The 22,402-nt window shown below is 44.8% G+C and overlaps 1 protein-coding gene across 2 annotated transcripts in view; it reads right to left on the bottom strand.

Annotated features, from left to right (window-relative positions):
- Window positions 1-352: 352 nt before the first annotated feature.
- Window positions 353-22,402, bottom strand: part of HEBP2 (heme binding protein 2) — a 32,056-nt gene continuing 10,006 nt past the window's right edge. Inside the window, exons 3-5 of one of the 2 annotated variants that reach the window (XM_085612427.1) lie at window positions 7,604-7,739; window positions 6,896-7,076; window positions 353-1,051 (exon numbers count right to left, since the gene is read on the bottom strand). In XM_085612427.1, coding sequence (XP_085468553.1) covers window positions 874-1,051; window positions 6,896-7,076; window positions 7,604-7,739 — 495 coding nt within the window. In that variant the 3' untranslated portion in view covers window positions 353-873. The remainder of the gene's footprint in view (window positions 1,052-6,895; window positions 7,077-7,603; window positions 7,740-22,402) is intronic. The other variant, XM_085612428.1, reaches the window with a different exon arrangement.

The following is a 22,402-nucleotide window of genomic DNA, read 5'->3' as shown; positions in this document are numbered from 1 at the left end:
TTAAGGAAGAAGGGTCAGGGTGGCTGCCTGCTAAGAGCTCAACTTTCTGATCCTAGACCAGGAACACATTAGTGGTAGCGCGCAAGACCGGAAACAACCTCAAGCCCCAGATCTGGTCAATCCATCTAACTTCCTTTATTTTGATTCAATAAACTTCGTGTTTCTGTACTTCCTTACGAAAAAAGTCCGAATCAAGAGTACACAGAATTGCAAGCTTCGTCCTTGAGTGTACCGGACTGATTTGGTGGCGAGGCAGGCACTGCGCACTGGGATTGTTCATTCACTCATCCATCCAACAGTATCAGAACATGGGCATTCAAGAAATTGAAAAAAGAACTTGTTTAAAAACATGTATTTACAAGCTTTAGCATTTTATTTTGCTGTCACTCCTGGAGATTCCAGTACACTAAAAACATCAATAAAACTTTTGAGGTAATTGTGGAACCTGAGCAGGCGATAACGCTTATGCGGAAATATTGAGTCCTTATTTTCTAGTCAGTGCCATCAAGGCTGATTTCCATTGATTGTGAATATCAATTGACCTTTCACGACAAAGGTACCAATGCACCCAGACGTATCAACAGCCGCCCTCCCCCTAGCGCCTTGAGACCCTCATGGGTGAGTAGCCACGCTATATGAACCATGATAGATTGACTGTGAATACCATACTATCTTTACTTTCTTTAACAAACACCTACTTGCTTCATAATCGAGATTCTCTGTCACTTGGCTCCTAGACGTGAGATCTACGCAAGAATACTCGTCATCTCCTACTCGCTGTTGTAATGTGCAATTTACTCCTACTGGATACCGCGGAGAAACATGTAGTCCTGCCATGCGGATGCGACGTTGTTAGCTGACAAGCTCGCTACATTACCTAATTAATATCAGCCAAACCTCATTGCATCTGTTAAACATTTTAAATGGGCTGTCGTAGCCGGCAGTGTAGTAGACCCTCTCATCAAAAACTTTCCCGTCCCGCTTCAAACTTGCTCCAAGCTCCAGAAGTTGTTCTTGGTTCTTTTCTGCGTTCGTAAATCCTCCAAAGCTCCTGCAGGGAATAAAAGCAAGAACACATTTTTAACATCTGCAGAAGGGTCCCATCATTCAAAGAACATGACAAATTAGTGTTGATTTCACCGCCGCTCAGACTGGATGAGAGCCCTGCTAGTTCCTTGCATCTCCTAAGCTCTTTCTTACTTCTTTCTCCTGAGACACAGCGGGGTAGATTTATTAAAAAGTTGCCAATGCACAGTGGTGGCTGGTAGGGGACCGTGGAGAGGGGGGTGGGGCCAGGGGGGGTTATAGGAAAAAACAAACGTACCAGTGAACGCTGCCGCCTCTCCTCTGTCTTCTTCTCTGGAATGGAAGCATCCAGACTCCCAGTTTCTCCCAGCCAATCACAAGGCTGCCATACAGCCGCTTTGTGAATGGTCTGAGCGCCGTGTTTCGGCGCTCAGAGAGGTGACTGGGATGCTGGGCATGTTCTCCACCGAGGCTGTAATACAGTCTGGATGGAGAACATGCAAAGTGCGCATGACATTTTGGCCGACCCACAAGGCCGGCCAAACCATCATGGGCACTTAAAGTGCAGCTATCACTCCTCCCACTGCTGGTGTCACACAGCCCAGCCCGCCCTAAAATGGACCTTAAAGGCAGACTAAAAAATGATAATATTCTGTTATTATAATTTTATTTTTACCTCCACGGGGAGGAGCCGCCCTTGGTAACGCAGCAACCAAAGATGCTGTGCTGCGTTGTGCAAGAGGGGAAAAGGCAGTACAGAGCCATATCTAGGAAGATCCAGCATTGCTTTTCTCTTCCCTACTTCTGGCACACAAACAGGCTGCCTCGCACTGTGCATACACCTTTGCCCCAGAGTGCAGAGGTATGTGTGTGATGTCTAGCATCCGCTTCGTACTGGAAAGGTCCCTTACTAGTGCAAAATACTATGCTTATACTATTGTTAACATTTTTCCCACATTGTATGTGCACTGTAGAGTGCATCACACATGCAATGTAGCAAAAGTGTGGAGAAACGTAATGATTTCTTCACCCTAACATCTGCCTTGAGGAGGTGTGATTTTGTTTGGCAATAAGCCATGTCTCAAATTGTTAGAAGTAGGCTGTTGCATCAAAAGCCATGAGTGATAGTGTGGGAATGGCATATGTACCACCCATGGCACCCTCATTCGGCGTAAAGCAGTACAAAGAGCTGTTTGTTTTACTTTAACCGCTTCAGTGCCCATGACGAGATGGTCTCGTCATGGAGCGCGGTTGCGCTGTGCCCATGACGAGACTATCTCGTCATGAACCCCGCCCGCTAATGCAACGGCCGGCACAGGGCGGGGAAAGGGCGTGGCACTGAAGGGGTTAAGGCTACTTTCTAGTGCAAATGCAGTTCTGCTTTGGAAAATAAATACGGCATCAATATTTTGCCCCACTCTTCCTCACTTTTATGAACTGGTGCAGAGTGTTGATATATCTGCCACACCATCTGTAGTATCCTACCCCAATGGCCTGTTGATTGACCAAACATGTCACTGCTATGACTCCCTGTGGGACTGCACACTCAAACCACAGAGCGGGGGCAACATTGGGGTCCAGACTAAAAATGGTGTGCATGAGCGATCATCGAGTTCTGAGCCATTGTATATGAATGTCAGGGAGGCATTATGTGTCCTAAAATTGTGTATGTGAAGGTATGGGCAGAAGAGAGATGGTGCAACCAGCAACCATGTTCCTCCTCCACCAGATTAGTTGTCTGATCTAAAAATGATATTACCCATGAAATAAAAAAGACGTGGACCATTTCAGTGAGTGACAATAAAAGAGAAGGAAGCCAACTGTGTTATTCAACACTAATGTATTAGTAGCTGGGAGTAGACTAAGACATTAACATTTCATATTCTCTCTCGCAAATTGTGCTAAATGTTCAGTAAAGGAATGCCAGCGACAACATCTCTGTCAGACTAAGATCATTTTAATCCACCCAGGCATCAAAGGCACTTAAGAGAATTACAAATGGATCTACTGGTCACAAAGAACCAAATTCATTCAAAGAATGTGGCCTCATATCCCACATCACTGACCTAGTAAGGTGGATCTTATGATTGATGGCTTGAACGCCACAGCTGATCCTGAAATTCTAGGGTGCCGGCAATGTTTATCAAAAGTCACAAATGATCCAGTACATTAGTCTGAGAAACGTTTCATTTTTCTAGCCAACCAGGAGCCTACTAGAACTGAGTACACATTTTTTTTAAATTCCAAGTGTTCTAAATGTGATTTAATACTACACCCCCCCCCCCCCCACAGCCTTCAGGGGTAAGACAATCCAGAGGAGATCACAAGCAGCCTATGTCTGAGGAATCGACAATAAGACGTTTTAGGCTCTGGCATACTGCACCTTTATTTTTTTAGATCTTTACCATTTTTCGAGTACATCAAAACACATACAAAGAAAACAGAGTGCATGAAGGGGAGGAATACAACAAAACAAGCAATACCTTCATAGTACATAACTGGTCTTTAGATTCAGCCATATCACACGGCAGAATCATCAGTAAAATACGTCATAGAATGCAGCAGCAGGAGGCAGATCGTTCATTTCCATATTATAATTAAGAGCACCATCTAATAAGAGATGCATACATCAAGACACCATAATAGCAGTAAATCACTCCCAAAGTAACCACACAAATTACTGATTTCCTTCATATTTATATAACAATTTGGAGTCACCTTCCACAGGAGTCAAATTAATATGGTAACCAGCCTAATATGCTTTAACCTCTGCCATGGTTGAACCAAGCGTTCAAAATAGTCTTCCCTCTTCTAACAGAGCAAGGTCTTTTACCAGAGAGGATTAACTGGCGCAGAGAAATGGCCATCAGAAATGGTAAACGTAAAATCCTATTTTTAAGACTGGCAGGGCAAGAGGTAAACCCAAAAAGAAACTCTTTGGTTTTGCACGGTGTAGATCTGCACTTATCAACCTCGACCTGAACACATCACACTTAAGGCAAGACCAGATCATGTGAAGAAGTCAGGGTCAAGGGTGTGGCAATGGGAGGTATTCCGAGGATCACATTTAACAACAGTGAGTGGAGAGATAACTTCTTGTCAGGCATCAATGCAGCATCATGTGATACCTCACTTTGACTGAGATCAGCTTACAAAGCTTGAAAACGATATCCTTCTGGGAATCTGAGGAATTCACAGTAGCGATCACCACTTAGATTTAGTTGTAATGTAGGAGCGATGCACAATCTCGTGCCAGACTGCAAAGTGTTGGTGACCGTATGAGGTCTGCCACACACAGTGAATAATAAGTGTAAGAGTGGGTCAGTAGACGTTTCTCAAGGAACTGCGCCTGACCATTAATTCAACTAAGTTTTTAAATGGAGTATGTCTGCACAGAGCCAACCACACAGGTAACCATGACCAAGATTTCAGTGTATTATTAACAACAAGATCCTCCGGTTCGTCAACGCACACAGTAGCTCTACCTGAAATTAATAAGGTCGTCACTAACCAGGCCACGCACAATAGTCAGGATAGATAGGTAGGGACTTTAAGGAAGGGAAAAGTAAAATGTTACATCGATTATCTCCACGCTATCAAGGAGCACCCAGCAGGAAAAGCATTAGACATTTTAGTAGGTGAGAAGATACCAACCTTGGGCTGAAGATCGGCAACGCTTGGCAAAGGCCCGCTTTTATCTGTGGTAAAATTTCAAGATATTGATGTGTAGGTATAAACCTACAGATGTTATGGTTTTACTGGCTAAATTAGTGCCGAGAGGTTGCAAAAGACTTCTCGCAACATGTCTGTTTCATAGCACTTCCTTTCAACTATGTGAGCTTGCTGTAGAGCTGGATATGTGATGTTTAATGGTTAAGGACTGTGATAGCATAGTTGGCACACAACTTCTACTAAGGATAATATAAACCTGCTCTCGATCTTTATCTCTAATCATGTGTTTATTAGAATTCTCTTCCAGTACCCACTTAGAGGGATTAAACCCAGATCTTTGTGACTGCCGGTGAATGTTTGCATTTAATAGCATTCCGTCCATATTTTGTTTCTTTTGCTTAGTCGACCTAAGTAGGAAGGGTATGCCCAGATGTGGGTCCCGTGCTCACTGCGCCACTGGATTCAAACTAGCCTGGCTGATGAGGGGTGATGCCCATAACCAGTCCCAGGATGCTTGTTTCCAGTCCAGGGAGGATTTGGCTCGGCGGTTCGGGCTGGGCTGTTGCCTTGAGGAACAGGGTCAGGACTGGTTTGAATATGTCTGGGTCCAAACTTGGGTGGAGTGGTGAGCAAAAGAACAATGGATTAAACCCAGATCTTTGTGACTGGGGTTGATTGTTTGCGTTGTTCAGCATTCCGTCCATCATTTGTTCCTTTTGCCCACTTTGGTACGACAAAGGTGAGGGGCGGAGGTAGCATTTTTCTACCTCTATAGAGAATGGGTTTTTTAGGTTACTTTAGTTTTAGATGCTACCTTGTAGCCTGGGTTCAGGAGATCTCTCATTAAATAGGAGTACCACAATTCAGTGTATTGTTTTATAAAGTTTTAGGTAGAAGCTCACTGCTCCTGCTGTACATGGGCCCATCTTGGGCTGCACCTGCTGTGCACATCCTACATGTGAATGCGCCAATGCCACCATTTTTCTGGTGTCACAGAACAACCCTGTTGCATGAGATAAATACAGGATATGATCTGGGACTAAATTAAAATCTGTGCTGAAAAAATTTTGTACATGATACAAAGAATGACAAGATCTGTTGGATATTTCAGCTCGACATGCATATGCTCTTAACAAAGTCCTATCAAACTCTAGCGTGGTTCAAAACAGTAAAGATGTTCTTGCTCACTTAATTTGTTACTTATCCTCTAAAATGAGTTACCTGCTGTTTGGCTGGTAAGGTATGTTTGGAAATATGGATTAACGGGAGAAGCGAGTGGATCAACAGCAAAGGCTCAACATAGCTGGAGAAGCAGCGGAACTACTAGAGATTAGCTCGAGATTTCCAACGTATACAGATGAACATATTGTTGAATCCTCTACATGTTCCTCCTTCACCTCCATAGTTCTCAAAAACAAAGTCTCTCCACATGGTGGGCAGAACCCTTATAAGTCTTTTCCTTTACCACCAGCTTATCTCCACTGAAACACTTTTGTCTAATTGTCTCTTCATGTAGTGGCATACATCTTTTGTCCTTCATTCCTCTGGGATTACTTCTCTTCTGTCCTTTCCCTGCCTTCAAACCTTTTCTGTTGCAATCTTACATTTTCAACGAGTGCTCACCCCTTTCTTTCTCTCAATAATTTCACTACTGGCCCCTTCTTTTCCAGATCTTGCCTCAACCTTTAAAATGTATTCCAACCTTTTATCTCTTTCCTCACCGTCAAAGCTTGCCCACGCCCTTCAACAATTCCTAGACCTTAATACAAGTCACACACTCTTTCACACCGTATTAACTTTTTAATTCTCCCTCATCCCACTCAGCATTTGTCCAACCACATCCCTTCATCATCACCACCACCAACACATATGCTGTTGTCCCTCACCACAGCCAAAATTCTGTTGGTTCACCGTCACTGTGCCCAATACTTGTTTCAACATTGCCTTCTTCCTGAAACAACATCTCCATGTCCATAAGGCCCAACCCAAACTTGCTCCAGTTCAGGAAGGAGTTGAAGGCGCATCTCTTTAAAGAACACAAACCAGCTGCCCATCAAATCACTTCTTGACTGTATCCTTGCCTTTGCCCCTGTGCAGAGTTCTACTGCATTTGGCTAAGTTCATTCTGTTCAAACACCATGTACATCATACATCAACAACAAGCAAGTATCAAAAGAGCCTGTATTTTTTGTCGTACCTTACACATACATTAAGTGCTGATCGGTTTTCAATGAAAACATTTGATTCGGTTGGCTTTGGTGGATCATTCTGAAATTCAGGGGGGATGAAAAACGAAACAGTGATGTTAGACTCGCAAGCTGGGCCAGCGCCAGGATTTACAAAGCAGGTGACTGGAGCCGTCATCTCGATCTTCGCCTCTGCAAGAAAGATTGGATATACACAAAGATCAATTAATTAGATATTTAAAAATACATAAAATTGCTCTGATTTAAAGCAGTTATACCTATATACATATAAACATAAATAAGTATATATGTGAAGTTGGAGGTTTGTCGACATGAAAAAGAGAAACCGACCAAAATACAAAAGCAAACTGAGATACCTTAATAAAATGCATATGAAAGAGGGCAGCGTAGAAAGTGTAATTTATCTGCACAAACATGCCAATCTCGGGTGGAAAAAATATGTTAAACAAATGTGTAGAAGCCTAAGGGTGGTATTTGTCTTGAAAGATGAGGAGTCATGCCATTGACAGTCCAAGCATTGTTCAATTAGATATCTTGTAGAAGATCCGATATGCACAGCCAGCCCAACACAAAACAGCAGACGACTGTCACTATTGGAAAATGAGCAGCAACTTGAATCAAAATACTACTGTAATGTTACGCCTACAGAGTACTAGGAACACATTATTACCTCAGCTAGAGGGAGGCACCGCACTTACTCTTCTCATTGTTGCCTTGAATGTATCCGAAGAGCCTCATGAAACCGGTGGTGATGGCCGGATCCCATTCAGTGGCAGGCACAGATGTGCTCACCCACTTGGCAGGCTCATATTGGCGGATTTCATAATCTGTGGCCTAGAGGTGCATACAGAAACATATGTTAACACTAGAGTCGATATTTTAAAATAGGGTCCTTGTATTGTGTTTTAATTAGGTATTCGTAACTCAGAATCTTATCTTCATCACCGTCCAGCTCTACTGTTTCTAATGATAACATACAACTTTTACATTTCAAAACATAATTTGTGAGCATGTGGAAGTTAACAACCACAGAAATGAATCTATGCACTCTTTAGTGGGTGATCTTAACTGAGAGTTAGCTTACTCAAGGAAGGGCGTTCATAACGGTAGACAATCAAGGTTAAGTGGCATAACTGAAGTCAGCAGTCGGACAAGAGCACTAAAAAGTCAGGGTGAGGGGTACAAAGACACATTCACAGATGTTTGGAAGCACACAACTGACCTCCCATTGGTAAAAAAGCCCTCTGTGAACCCTCAAATGCTCGCCGACTTCAGAACGATCTCCCTGCTACCATTACCAGCCATGGTCTTACAGAAAATCATCAGCAAACGCCTCATCGAATACCTCAATGACCACCAAGTTTTCGGAACCACTAAGTCTGGTTTTAGACCCAACCATAGCAAGGAAACTACCCTCATTGCCACCATGGACGACATCCGCATGACTGTGAATGAAGACGACACAGTGGGCTTCCTCCTCCTGAACCTCTCCACAGAGATTGACATGGTCTTCCACCCCAGTCTCATCCAACTCATACACCACATTCCAAGGATATATACTCCGATGGACATGCTCCTTCAGGACCCAGTCAGGAAGGCTGGCACCGTACACCTCGGACATCTATCACCTCATCTGCAGAGTTTCGCAAGTATCCTCCCTGAGCCTGATCCACTTCAATGCATACATGATTCCTCTAGCCAGCATCATCCACTCTCATGACACCAACGTCCTTTCCTCTATGACTACAGGCAACAAATTCTCCTCCTCACAGACAAAATGCCTAGTACCTAAATTAAGTTCAATGTCTGCATGACCGAAACCACCCACTGGGTGAAGAACAACTGTATAAAGCTGAACACCAGCAAGACCAAAATTGTGATCTTTGGTAAGAGGATTTTAGTGGGACTCCACCTGGTGGCCAACAAAGCTAGGACCAACACCCACCACTACCATCCACATCAAGGACCTTGGGATTGTCATCAAACTCGGCATGACCTCCCAAGTCAACACCATCACTGCCTCATGCCCGAAGTTGCTGAGGAAGATTTTCAAAAGACTCCCAATCAGCACCTAGAAAACAGTCATGCACGCCCCAGTCACAAGCGAGCTCGCCTACTTGAAAACCCTCTATGATGGGTGCAACAAAAAACTCAGGAGAAGGCTGCAGACCATTCAGAACTCAGAGGCCAATATTACTCTCAACTTCCCATCACTGAAGGAGATCCAGTGGCTACCAAATACACAAATGAGCACAATTCAGACTCTTCACCCACACTTTCAAGGTACTAAATGACACTGGCCCAGCATACCTCAACAATTGATTATGCTTTCACAAACTTTCCGGATACCTCCACTTGTCCAGACTCCTATTTGCACATATCCTACTCATATGGGAAACCAGATACGGTAAGCGAGCCTTCTCCTACATCATTTCTAAAGTGTAGAATGACCTTCTGCTACACATAAGAGGCTCTGCCTCCTCACTTCTTGAGTGCCACAAGAAGCTGAAGGCCTGGCTTTTCGATTATTCCCTGTAGGCCCTATGTTTGGCTAGACTCACAACAGCTCAGCGCCAGGACACCGTCCTGATAGTGCGCTTTGCAAACAACAAGGACAAGGTACACGAGAACTAGCTGTACAATAAATAGTTCTTTCTTATATCAGATTCTTGAGATGATGGAAAGAGATTATCAAGCCTATTAAATGTCAGGGGATGCTATACAGCACTGTATACCAAAGGATGACGTTTATATACAAAAATATTCAAGGACTGTGACCGAGGATTTGGCAATGGAGGAAAGAGCTTTGAAGCTTTAGCAAATGTTTGCATTTTAATTCTAGAAAATAACAACTGTGATCATCCCTTTATTAATGTTACCATTTACAATATCAGCAGTTAGCTGGATATAGGCATCTTGCTTCCAAAAAGAAACTAGACTTTTCTTCTTTGTATAAATGCAATAAAGAATTTCCATAGTTACATGTTCAGTCTCTTGGAGAATGCCTAAGAAGTAAGGCTGAGATCAAACTAGGATAGCATATAGCAAATATAATTTGTTCATATAATGTAGATGAACTGACTATTTTTAACATCATTTGCATGGTCTAAACTATCTTAAAGAAGACAGAAAAAAACACCCAAAGAAAATAGATAAATAGTTTTTTTCCCAAACAGTGCAAAAAAAGGGAACAAGTTTGTTCAGATCTGTAAAGCTTGGTGTATGCTGGCCTATGTGACTTAAAGGCAACAAGGAAGTGCTTGGAGCAAGTACTGTCATTGTGCTCACTGAATTGCCAAGAACGTCCATCATAGACACTGACTTTGAAGGGGTTGCAAGGTTAAACAGTCAAAGCTTATCCTTGAAGTTTGCTTGTGGGGTAGAGCGTTTGGTTCAGCTAGCACATGGAGAATGCACAACAAATGTCCTGGAAGAGTTATATCATTTTGCAGAACAAATAAGACATATGTTAACAGAAATTTCTAAAGCGCACGGTCACCAGGAGGTTTCATGGCACTGATCTTGGGCAGTGTCAAGACGGAGACGGATTACGCGTGGGCTTGCTCGAACAGCCAAGTCTTAAGCACTTTTCTGAACCTCAACAGGTTGTCACAAGTCCGGATCGCTAGTGGTAGGGAGTTCCAGAATTTAGGGGCAACATAGGAAAACCTGCACCCTCCCTGATGTTTGAGCTTAAAGGCAGCTGAGCAATCTTCCTGATTTTGCGCAGTTGGAAGAAACAGGTAGAGACCACTGCCCCTACTTGTCCTATAAGCGAGAGATCGGCATTTATGGTGGCCCAAAGGCTTTTCACGGAGGGGGCAGGAGTGGGGTGGGGTCCTAGTTCTGTCGGCCAGTAGTGTGGGCCCCAGGACATCTCGCTCTTCCCAGGCAAGACTAATTCGGTCTTGCCTGGGTTGAGTATAAGGTGGTTAAGATCCATCTAGCGCTGGATGTGGAGCATAGTGGCTTGGAATTCCTGGACAGAGTCTGGGGAGTTGTCCAAGGTGAAGACAAGCTGAAGATCGTCAGTGTAGTTGAAGGTTGTTACCTTCCTGTCTCTTAAGGAGTGAATCGGGGGCAGGAGGTAGAGATTAAACAAGTATGGAGATAAGGACGAGCCCTGTGGGACCCCGCACGTAGTGGCGATCTTTGGGGCAATAAAAGGGGCAAGTCGTACTGCTTGGGTTCGGCCTTCAAGGAAAGACTTGATCCAATGGTGGGCGGAACCCCGTATGCCGGCCTGTTCGACACGGTCCATCAGAATTTTATGGTCGACCGTGTCGAATGCGGCCGACAGATCCAAGAGCACCAGGGCCTGAGGGACGCCATTGTCCGCATTTGCTCTCAAGGTGTCCAGAACCGCAAGGATTACCGACTCAGTGGAATGAGCGGGCCGAAAGCCTGCTTGGTGCGGCTCTAGGTGTTCCGACTGTTCGATGAAATTGGATAGGCACCTACCAACATGAGCCTCTAGGATCTTAGCCAAGAAGGGGAGGAGGGAAATGGGGCGGGAATTAGAAGGATTCAGAGGGTCAGCCCCCGGTTTCTTTAATAGAGGGACCACTATCGCGTTCTTGAAAGCGCTAGGGACCTTACCCCGTGAGAGAGACTCGTTTAAGAAGGGTAGCCTGCCATGTGGTAGGGCGGAGAAGGTATCCCTTAGGATGTAAAGGGGGGCAACAGTCGTTAGGGGAGCCGGATTTGACACGGGTCAGTAAGTCTGATAGGATCTTAGAACATATGACAGGGAAGTGATCCATAGTTGCTGTATTAGTTGTCAAGTTATCCGGGGGCTCCATACTGAAGGTGGTGGGGATGCTGGCATTAATACTGTAAATGTATAAAAGCTATGTATATGCAGTAAAATAGCAAACATTGCTTTAGTTCACTGGGCAAGGGCGTGTTGACAATCAGCAGAACTGTTGTGGTTGTATTGTTTCGCTGTGTATTTACTTGTGCTCGCCTGCAAGGGCTTTGAAAACAGTAACAGCTACTTTCAGGTCTCACAAGCAGCAGGTCTATACCTCTGTTCTGAAGTATATGCCCTACTTATTCATGGGAGACAGCCAAGTTATCCTGCCTCTGGTCCCCTTTGTTTTATGCCTGGTAGCCGGCAGCTTCTTCAAAAGATGAACTCCAAACTGACTTACAGCTCCCACGCTTATTCAGAAACAGTGGCAGTTGAGGCCAAGCCAACTAGCTAGTCAAAGTTATCCTCAACTTTTTGAAGGAAACCAATCATTATTCAGTGCCTCTTGCTTGTGGTTGTTGTACACTTCCACGGCAACCAGAAACACATGGGGTAACATCACCCTGGTGCCCTTGTGGAAGGTAGATATTCAATAATGTACACTGCTGCCTGCTCTGGAGCCAGACAAACTGTGGTTGGTATTTTGAATTTGCCAGCTATAAAGTGAGCCAGCAGCCTAAGACCAATAGCGAAGGGCCAATCTTGGTGTCGATGCGTGGCACAGAGCACAATCCTATTCTCAAAAATGGCCCAGCTGTAGCACAGGGGTGACTGGAACAAACTGGTCCTAGGATCTTTGTTTCCAGTCCAGGGAGGACCTCGCCTGGCAGTTCGGGCTGGACTATTCCCAGTTGGCACAGGGTCAAGACTGATTTGCATATGGCTGGGTCCAAACTGGAATGGCATGGTGAGCAAAAAGACGATGGAATTAGGCCCAGATCTTTGTACTGGAGTGAATGTAAGACATTGTTCTGCATTCTGTTCATCAATTGTTCTTTTTGCATTTGTCACCCCGGGTGGACGGGTATGCCCAGACACGGATCCCATGCTCTCCAAGCCCCTGGACTCAAGCTATCCTGGCTGATGAGGGGTGAAACCCCGAAACCGGTCCTAGGATGCTTGTTTCCAGTCCAGGAAAGAGCTGGCCTGGCAGTTCAAGCTGGACTGTTCCCATTGGGCGCAGGGTCAAGACTGATTTGCATATGGCTGGGTCCAAACTGGAATGGCATGGTGAGCAAAAAACTATGGATTTAGGCCCAGATCTTTGTACTGGGGTGAATGTATGGCATTGTTCTGCATTCTGTTCATCAATTATTCTTTTTGCATGGAACAAACTGGGGCACAGTCAAATATGCAATTATACCAACCTCCACTCTAGGCGTTTCTTTTGCTGGATACGGACACAAACCCCTCACATCATCAGTCAATGACTAGAATGACCAGCATTGGGTCTGAGGCCAGCTATTGAATGTGTAGACAAAATTTGGTTGGCAGACATTTTCAAACATAAAATGCATCATTAGTGACCTGGCGTCCCTTGATCGAATGTTCCTTAGCCAGGAGGCAAAAGCAGGGCCTGTTGTATGGGTTTGCATACTGAGCACCTCCTGCAAAAAGTGTATTGTTGGGTAACTGTTTAGAAGGTTGTCTTTGAGGTATTCTATATATTGGGCAAGTGTGAACATTTAACAATAGTGAGGTGGTGAGATGTGAACTACACAGTCAAGGAGAGGGAGATGCTAGCACTCCCTACAGAACCACTCACTATTTGGGGAAATGACCAGCAAGGACTGAGTCAGTTTCAATAGTTGCAGATAATCCAATGATTAACTGGTTTGCAGTAGCATAAACAAGGGGACTGCAGAATATAGGAACACTCATCTCACACTATCTAGTTTGCTGTACATCCACCAAGGAATGCTGGCAGGAATCCACAAAAGCCAGTCACCCACCCATCCACAGATAGACAGCCCCACAATGGCCAATTCTATCTGGGAAAGATGGAGATTTATGAGATAAAAGACCTCTTTTTACATATTTAAAGTATATTCAAAGTCACCGAGAGGTTTAGAGGGGAGAGGCTGAATTCAAAATTCCTTTTTTACATCACAGAAGTTATAGCACTCAGTGCAGTGTGTTTTATTCCTTGTAATACATGGGCACAAGGAAAGGAAACAATTGTATTCACAATGTATTTGTATTCAATTTTGTTAGTGCAGGAACATTATGTTTTTCAAAACTGCATCCAGAATTATAGCAGAGAAAAAGGAACAAAAAAAGAATATAAATTCTGCTATTTGAGTCAGCACTGATATATCCAGGCACATAATTCAGGGCTTTTTTGATGATAAGGTATTAAGTATTTTCATCACTGAATAAATAATACACTTTCTCAACTGTATATACCTTAAATTTATCCTGATAAATATTCACCAAGTGCAGTGTGTCTGCAACTGTAGTACCACTTTCCATATGAAAACTATGGAAGGAGATTCTATGGCTGCAGTGGAATAAATGTAGAATCTATACTGTGAACACAAACACACCAATATACAGAATAAAAATGGTTGTAAAATACATTCTAAGCAGTTGAATATACCACTTTTAGAAGCATATGTAGTTCAGAATGTGTAGCAACATGCAAATAGATTCCATCTGTAATGAACTCCAGCAGAGTTATAATAAAACATACTGCTATAAATGCCATATCAAACCTAATTACTGAATACTTTCAGGGGAAAATAGATTAAAAGTGCATAAAAGCTGGTTGTAACTCTCATTGTTTAAGCAGCAGTTGTAATTCTGCTCTGTGACTCATCTTGCATAGGGCCTTCAGGCTTTGACAGCAGGCATTGTGACGTTCGGTCAGAAATCAACTGTAATAACCTATTACAGGAGAGTAGTTATGTCATTTTCTTACTGATTGGTGATGACACGTCTTGACAGAGTTAAGAATATTAGGGTCACATTTTTGTATCGTTCTTACACAATTTTGTTTATTATTAACCCCTTCGCTGCGGCGCGAATTCCACCACGACACGGGGAGCTAGGGGGCCGGCGCGGCGCTTCGGTGCTCATGACAGCACCACGCCGTCATGAGTCAGGGCCGCCCACTCAGTAATTCGCCCGCACAGACAGGAAATTAGTGCTGCGAGAGCGTTGTGGCGAAGGCATGGCGGCTCCACGCCGTCATGAGCACACTGCTACCGTGACTCTTGATGGCGTGGAGCCGTCATGAGCACGCAAGGGGTTAAAGCAATGAGAAGCATCAACACGACCCGACCTTAGGTTTCTCTATTATAAAGAGTAACAGAGAAAGTGCCCGTCCGTATCCCCCAGGAATGCTCGCTTCAGACTTATCCAATACTACATAATCCAAAAGGCCTACCTCACCCCTGCTAACCTTAACAGATACTGTCAGCGAGCCGATACCCACAGCCCCAGATGCCATCTCCTAGATGCCGTCCTACTGCCCGTATTGTGGGCTTGTCCACATCTCGCCAAATACTGGCGACATGTGACAAACCGGTTGACTGCCTGCACAGGTTGTGCAGAATTACAAAAATGGGAGATATGCATCTTCTCTTTTGCAGAAACAAGAGACAGAAGGTTCCTTCCCACTTTTTAGGTCTCGCCTGGCATTGGAGCGTGCATGCGCTCCTCACCTGCGAGAGCTATAGTAAACAGTATGAAGAAGGGGACTTCAATCCACGCCCCTGTGTCCCAATTGTTTCTGATTCGATTGCGTCGTGATTTATGCTATTTTCTCACTTTCGATTTGCTGGACGTCATTTGTGTTACCGCCCTTACAGTTTTTTAAGCCCGCCCATCGTGACAAGCGCATCTGTTTTCACTCAGATGCAAATACAAGCGGCTGAATGAAAAACAGATGGCGAGCGTTTTTTTTTTAGGTCTCGCCGGCGAGATCTATTGTTGTTGCTTCTGCGCACAGTCACTAGTATGGCACCTATAGCACCTTCGGGAATTCCGCGCTCCGACTCTTCAAGGTGGCCGCCACAGCGACCAGCGAGTAAAACAGTCTCTCGTCGCCTCTGCTGCTCACGGCTGCAGCCACCGTGAGGTAAACAGCTCGTCCACCCCGTGATCTACTCACTAGACTCCGAAGGTGAAACGTTAACATGCCTTCGGAACCTCCCATGCTCTTACCTTCCATCTTCAATGACAACCCTCGAGAGCGAGGAACAAACAACCGGAGCGGAAGCGATCTTCCCGCAGTAAATAGTGAAAGTGAAAACGCATACAATGTAAATCAATGCTCGACATGCATGTAGGGCTTCAATTGGCGGGACTTAAAGGAAACCCCTCCCAGGAAGAAACCGCGGCCCTCACCTCAGGGCAGGAACCAAAGACTGCAACTCCCAGAAATCATGAGCGCCACTAAAGTTCTAATTACTACAGAATGTCGGTTCTCCTCAGTTCTGGCGTGGTCAGCGTTGGTTCCCTCGGCGTGTGAGGTACATGCAACCAGGCCAGGCTTTCTTCGCCCCCAGTACTTTGCCTTTTTAAGCTTATACTGGGAGGGGTAAAAACTGAAGTACACGTCCAGAATGCAAATGATTCATTTCTAAAAGCATGGACTAGCTAAAGGTGTTACACGTGGCATTGGGAAACTTTTTTTTTTTTTTTTTTTTAAATGCAGATTTATATTGCGTGGACTCGACCTGAAGGTATTGGAGGCTTTACATGAGCACCGGTTAGGTGCACGCGCTTTTCAGTGCTCGTTGTTCCTGTGGTGAAATGTACGTTTAAGTGTATGCTTGGAAAATGCTGCCTTAACAGTGTGCATTACCTGACTTTGATAACCAAACGCTTTCTAAATTTAAAACAATCATATTTAACTTTTTAGTTGAGGGAAACATTGAATTTAGTATAAGACTCTGGGATGATTTCAACTGTTTGCTGGTGGTCATTTAGCAGGTTGTAGTTAGTGTACTTGTGAGATTAAAAGTGCTAAACATTTTGTCTGTGCTATGGTGTAAATGTATTATTACAGCACGCTGCCCCTGCCTCAATGTGCTAAAAAAAGAGAGAATTTTGGTTTCAGGGATTTTTTGACGTTTGAGATTTTTGGGGGTCTCTGGGTTGAGTGGAATTATTTGAGTCAGTGCAATTTTGTTGCCATGCCGATTATTAGTGTTTGCTGCTTTGTTAGATTTTAGGTATTTTTCTGTGTTGAAGAATTGTTGGTGCTATTAGGGCGCTTTTGGGTGAGTAAAGAGAATGATTGAGTCACCTTCTTCCTGTACTTACAAGCATTTGCAATGCAATAGGTCTCACCTTTACGCGAGTTCAAGCTATTGGCATTGTAAATGACAATGCCTTTTATTTAGGTTTCAAAAACGAAAACATAAATAAAAGACATTGTCATTTACAATGCCAATAGCTTAAACTTGTGTAAATTGCGAGACCTATTGCATTGCAAATGCTTGTTTGATTTGGGATTCTTGGGAGCTAAGCGTTTGATCACAAAACGTTGAAAATTGCCAGAGCCTCCCCCTCGGATAGCCCGGGAACAATTGCTACGAGTGTGGGCCCAAGCCGAGAGTACTGCATTACACAACAAAGACTCTTTAGCAGGGCACAAGTCCTATAAAAATAAGTGGGGGGACTGACCAAGTTAGGCAGTATGCAAGTGAAATCATGACGCACCATCACAGCACATGATGTCATGATGCGTGACATTCCACGTGGCATTACAAGGAGTGACCTCATTGGAAGTGACATAACAAGAAGTGACATCAGATACTAAGATCTCACACATATGTTTATCAGGTGTATCATGAGTACATTTAAGTGTATTATGATAATTAACAAATGAGATCTAGAGTCGGGGTTGTGCCAAAAAAGTGGCGCAATCATGGCACAAAATGTGGGCCTCAACTAATTAAAAAAAATTAAACCCTGGCACGAAGAAATTGGCAACAAGGAAAAGCATGGTAGTAGATCTGTTCTGCTTAATTGGTTTAAAAATTGCCTTTTAAATATTTTATGGGGTTAAGGCATCTGCAGTTTATAAATTGTAATCCTTCTAGATAGCCACAGTGAGCTATGAAGGGCATTTGACTCCTACAACTTGCAACCCTGACTGTATTTGACTCCTACAACTTGCAACCCTGACTGTCTCATGTAACACATCTTGAACATTGATTTCCACACTTACAGGATTTATTTTGAATGGATGTGTATATGTGAAGCGCTGTATTGTGATGAGTAGCGCTATCAAAGAAATAAAATTGTGCTATTTAAATTGTTATTTGTGTAAATACTGGGACAGACACACACATCTAGCATTCTTACAGTGCATGCACTTATATACGGAGACTGAACAAAGTAAAAAGTATGCAACTCTTAATTACCTGTGATAAGCTGTGTGCTTTTGCTTCCGCTCCCTTGCATTTGCATTTAAGTGTGAGCTTCCAGGCCTCCTCCAGTCCAATACGATCAAAGGGAGGCCTGATGGCCCCTTAACTTCTGGCTTTGTCTTTCGTCCAGCTGAAGGTGTACAAAAAGCCCCCGCCCGCGTGCACGTTGCTGCTGGGAATGGAAAGCAGACGCGTACAGGCGCTGCTGAATGTGTCCTGGTGTCTGAAAATTACACTGGGATACGTTCAACATATTTCTGTGGGGCCCAACTTCTTGGCAGGGTGGATGGCGTCCACCAGTGAAAAGAGTGGGGGGACGCCGTGTACCGGTGTGTACCCCCGACTCGAGCCCTGCATTTTAGGGTTACGTAAGATCCCAATAGAAGCCAACTGAGACAGTATACTACATGACTTCCAAAATAAACTCCTCTCAGACTCAGAACGTGCAGATACTGCAACGAGGACAGGCGAACCGAACACGGAGTCCTAACCTAACACTCCGCTAAAGCCTAGCGAGATGATAGCGCCATGCCAACCCCTCGTAACATTTGGATATGGTGGGCTCATTGATGGGAAGTATATACATTGTTGTTTCATGCCAGGGATTGGGGGAAATGGGAGAGGGCAGGCAAGACTCAAGTTGGGCTGGTTTGTTCCGATGTCGCCACCCCCCACCCTATCTATCCCTTACCCATTTTCATGCTTCTTTAAAAAAAAAAAAATGAAACTAATTTAAACAAAAAAATAAAATAAATGGAGAGTAACAGAGAAAATACACTTCGAGTCACCTGGGGTAGAGGCTCTGGCCAGAAGGCTAAAACCTGGTAGGATCCGCCGGACAGGGAAAGAGTATTCGTGCATGGGCACTGATGTCAGGGAGAGAGCAAAGTCTACAGTATTTAACTATTGCTTCACTGACAGGTTGAACGGGTCCCTTTAAGGACCCCACAGCTGCTTTGGCAACAGTCTAACCGTTCCAAAACACAAATAAAGCCCGTTCAATTGTGTGATCTTTCACTGAGGGTAAGTTTTCTTCACTTTTTAAAAGAAAACAAGAACTGTCTGTGTTTTAGTCAATCACAATTTAATTTTGCTGGTTAGAATTGACCACAAAAATGCTATGGTTTGAAAAAATGTTTCTTGTAATGTGTATGCAAGGACTTGTTCGTGTCTGCGATCATGATGTAACCATGCAATACCAGTAAAAACAGTTTGGTTTTAAATCCTTTTCATCCCATCACAACAGGACCAACACGGAAGCCCCTGGACTATAAAAACGCATTTGAAGAACCAACAAGCATTTACAATGCAACGGTCTCGGCATTGTTAAAGTTAGAGCTACTGGCATTGCTCATGACAATGCCGTTTCTTTAAATGTTTTAAAAACAAAAACATAAACAGAAATAATGTCATGAGCAATGCCAATAGCTCTAACTTTACCAATGCCGAGACCATTGCATTGTAAATGCTTGTTTGTTTTAGTCAACAGCGCAGAGCATGCTGGAATTTGTAGTTTCATCTTTTTTTTTTATAGCAAGTACAACTAGTCCGAACATTCTTAGTACTGCTGGCTGAACATCAACATCCAGCCATAGGACCAATTGGCAGCTTAGTTGTGAGTGAGTGAGTGAGTGAGTGAGTGAGTGAGTGAGTGGGTGGGTGTTTGTGTGTGTGCCTATTATGACATCGCAAGTATCTGCTATCAAATAAAGGTGAATTCAGTCGTTAATATAATTCAGAATCCGTGGCCTCTTAGCGCTGTGACGTCCATGCTGAGCTCATCAGTTGGGGGGGGGGGGCGGCACACGAAAGCAAGTGCAACTACCTGGGATGCATTAAAAATGTGAACCTCTGCACCAACATCTGTAATGCTGCTGCGGTCAGACCCGGTATCACCTCTGGAAGCGGCCTCCCGGCTGCACAAGCGCTATGCCAAAGACACAGAGATGGCAAAATGACATGTGCTTTGCAGTTTTACTTCATGTAGTTTAACTGTAGGTTTTCTGAATGTAAAGGGGTGCTGGGCTTTAGAAAGGACTCAAAGTGACAACATTCGGAGTGATAATTGGTAAATGAAGGGTCCTGGATGTATTTTTCACTAAAGGGTTCTTTGGAAGGTGTAATATATTTGTTTCCAGCATCAGAGCACAGAAGCACCACAGGCTGGCACCACTGAAGGATGAATGGGTGAATTCTGAGCAGGTCCCTCCTTCGCTTAATCCTCCTAGACAGTTCTGGAGGACAAGGGGGGACCCTGTCTTGGGAAGAAGGGAGTGCGAGGGCGTTTGAGGGAGAGTGGGGGGTTGAAAATTGTGTGTGCCACAAAGGCTACTATTGCATTAGTGAATAATAACGAATAAGCGAAGGGTCCCACGAGACTGCCGTCTTTAACAAAGAGAAACCTCGGAGACACCCTCGGGCCTAAGAGGGGGGCAGCGCCCTCTCCGTAAAAGTGAGTGGTGGTGGCGGGGGGAGGAGGGGCAGGGAGGTCGGAAGGGGGCATCGAATCCATACTAATGGCATAATGTAAAAATATGTCCCGAGTCTCCCATAACCCACAAATATTCATTGGCCTCGGGCGGAATAGAGACCCTCTAAAAGGTTTTTGGGGGCTTCCGGAAGGGTCGGGGGCCCTTCCCCGCCGCACGAGTTGCAGGGCGTGTGTTAAGCCCCTGCTCCTCAACCCCCTCACCTTCTCAACCAGTGCTCGGTGGCAGTGAAAGGACAGATTATGCAGCAGCCCGGCTAAATTATGCAGAAAGGGCAGGCAAACGATGCCGTCCCCCTCTCCAGTAAAAACAGTGGCGAGAAACAGTCGAGTCATTTCATATCCCACACACGTGTCTCGCGAGGAGGGATATTTAGGATTCAGGACATCGGGCCCTACAAAGAGATGCAACGTCTTTGTGTCCTGATGAAACGACCGCAGCTTTCAACACAAACCTAGCGAAAGAAAGACAAACGCGTCAACAGTGAAAACAGGAACAAGCCGAGGGCACCGGAAGACACCACCGCCTTTCTCCGAGGCAGAGCAGAAATGCCTCGGAGAAACGCAGCGTCCTTTTCGGATTCGGGGGCGTGTTTTGCTGTTGTCTCCTCCTTGAGACTTCTCGCAAAAAACACGCCCCCCGATCCGAAAAGGACGGTGGCCTAATCGGAGTGACTGACCTCTTCTCCAGTGGCTGGCCAGCATTTACGAGGCCAGCCAATGGAGAACAGGGGAGAAGAGGGGCTGGTTCAAGCCCCTCTTCTCCAAGTCATTAAATCTCCGACTTCCGGTTCTGCCTTTCGGCAGACCGGTAGTCCTCGACCTAAAAAGGAGATGAGTGGGAAGAGAATACAACTCCAAAACAGTAGATATCAACTACGAAACCCCAAGAAAACAATACATTTCTTAGTCATACACGTCTTCTGCTCCAAGACGTGTGGGGTGAAGGAGGGAAAGCAGAGAGGCAAAACAGGAAAACCTCACTGCAAGGAACCAGCCCTCGCTCACTCCCTTTCTCCACAGGGAGCTGCCCTGCTCCCCACCCCTCCCCTCCAACCCTTCACCTACCACGTTCCGCCGAGACGGCCCCCCTTCAGCACGAACACCAGTATCTTCACTCTCAGATCACCAGCATCAAGATACAGGGCATCGAGTAAAGTCCTTTCTGAGTCTGGCTGTGCAAAAAACATATCTTTTCACCTACTGTTCCACTTGGGGTAACCTGGAAAGCCCATCTGTGGAGTAAGTCCCTTTGCTGCCATGACTCTTCCCATCTAACAAGGTCCTCTTTCGTGTCAGTGTGGATTCGTTCACCACCACCACCAAGATATGCTGCCCGCACTATCTAGGCTACCAATCCTGCGGCTGCACTATCACCATGACCCGTCCTCCGATTACATTTCCACCTTTGCGATTTCTTACAGGCAGCTGATATACCTCCCTGGCCCATTTCTTGGCTGTTCAGACTGCACAGGCAGCAACCCCAGAAGCACTCCCTCAAACTGAACACTGAGCACTGCCTCAACTGAAAGCAAGCTGGCCCCCAACATTCCGAAATTCACAACACTCCTCATGTTGTCCAAAGCATAGCTTTTCACATCCAGTTTCATAGGAGCCGCAGCGTGCAAACGAATAGGAGACCACTCTGGCCACATAGGTTTATGGACTTCGCACAAATCCAAGTTGACTACGGCACTACCGCCAGAGAATACGGGCACTACATGGCAATTAAACACTCGGTCACCCATTCATTAATATGCCCTCATGCTAACCGATCCTTTACTACATTTCAGAAATGACCCCTCACTTTCACTCATGATAAAGGCCTCCTCTCAGACATTTATACATTCCTGAACAAATTCCCCAACCCTAA

Source organism: Triturus cristatus, chromosome 6 (genome assembly GCF_964204655.1).
Source record: "Triturus cristatus chromosome 6, aTriCri1.1, whole genome shotgun sequence".
NCBI classification, from domain to species: Eukaryota; Metazoa; Chordata; class Amphibia; order Caudata; family Salamandridae; genus Triturus; species Triturus cristatus.
The sequence above is the reverse complement of the archived record's forward strand: the minus strand, read 5'-3'. Positions and strand labels throughout refer to the sequence as shown.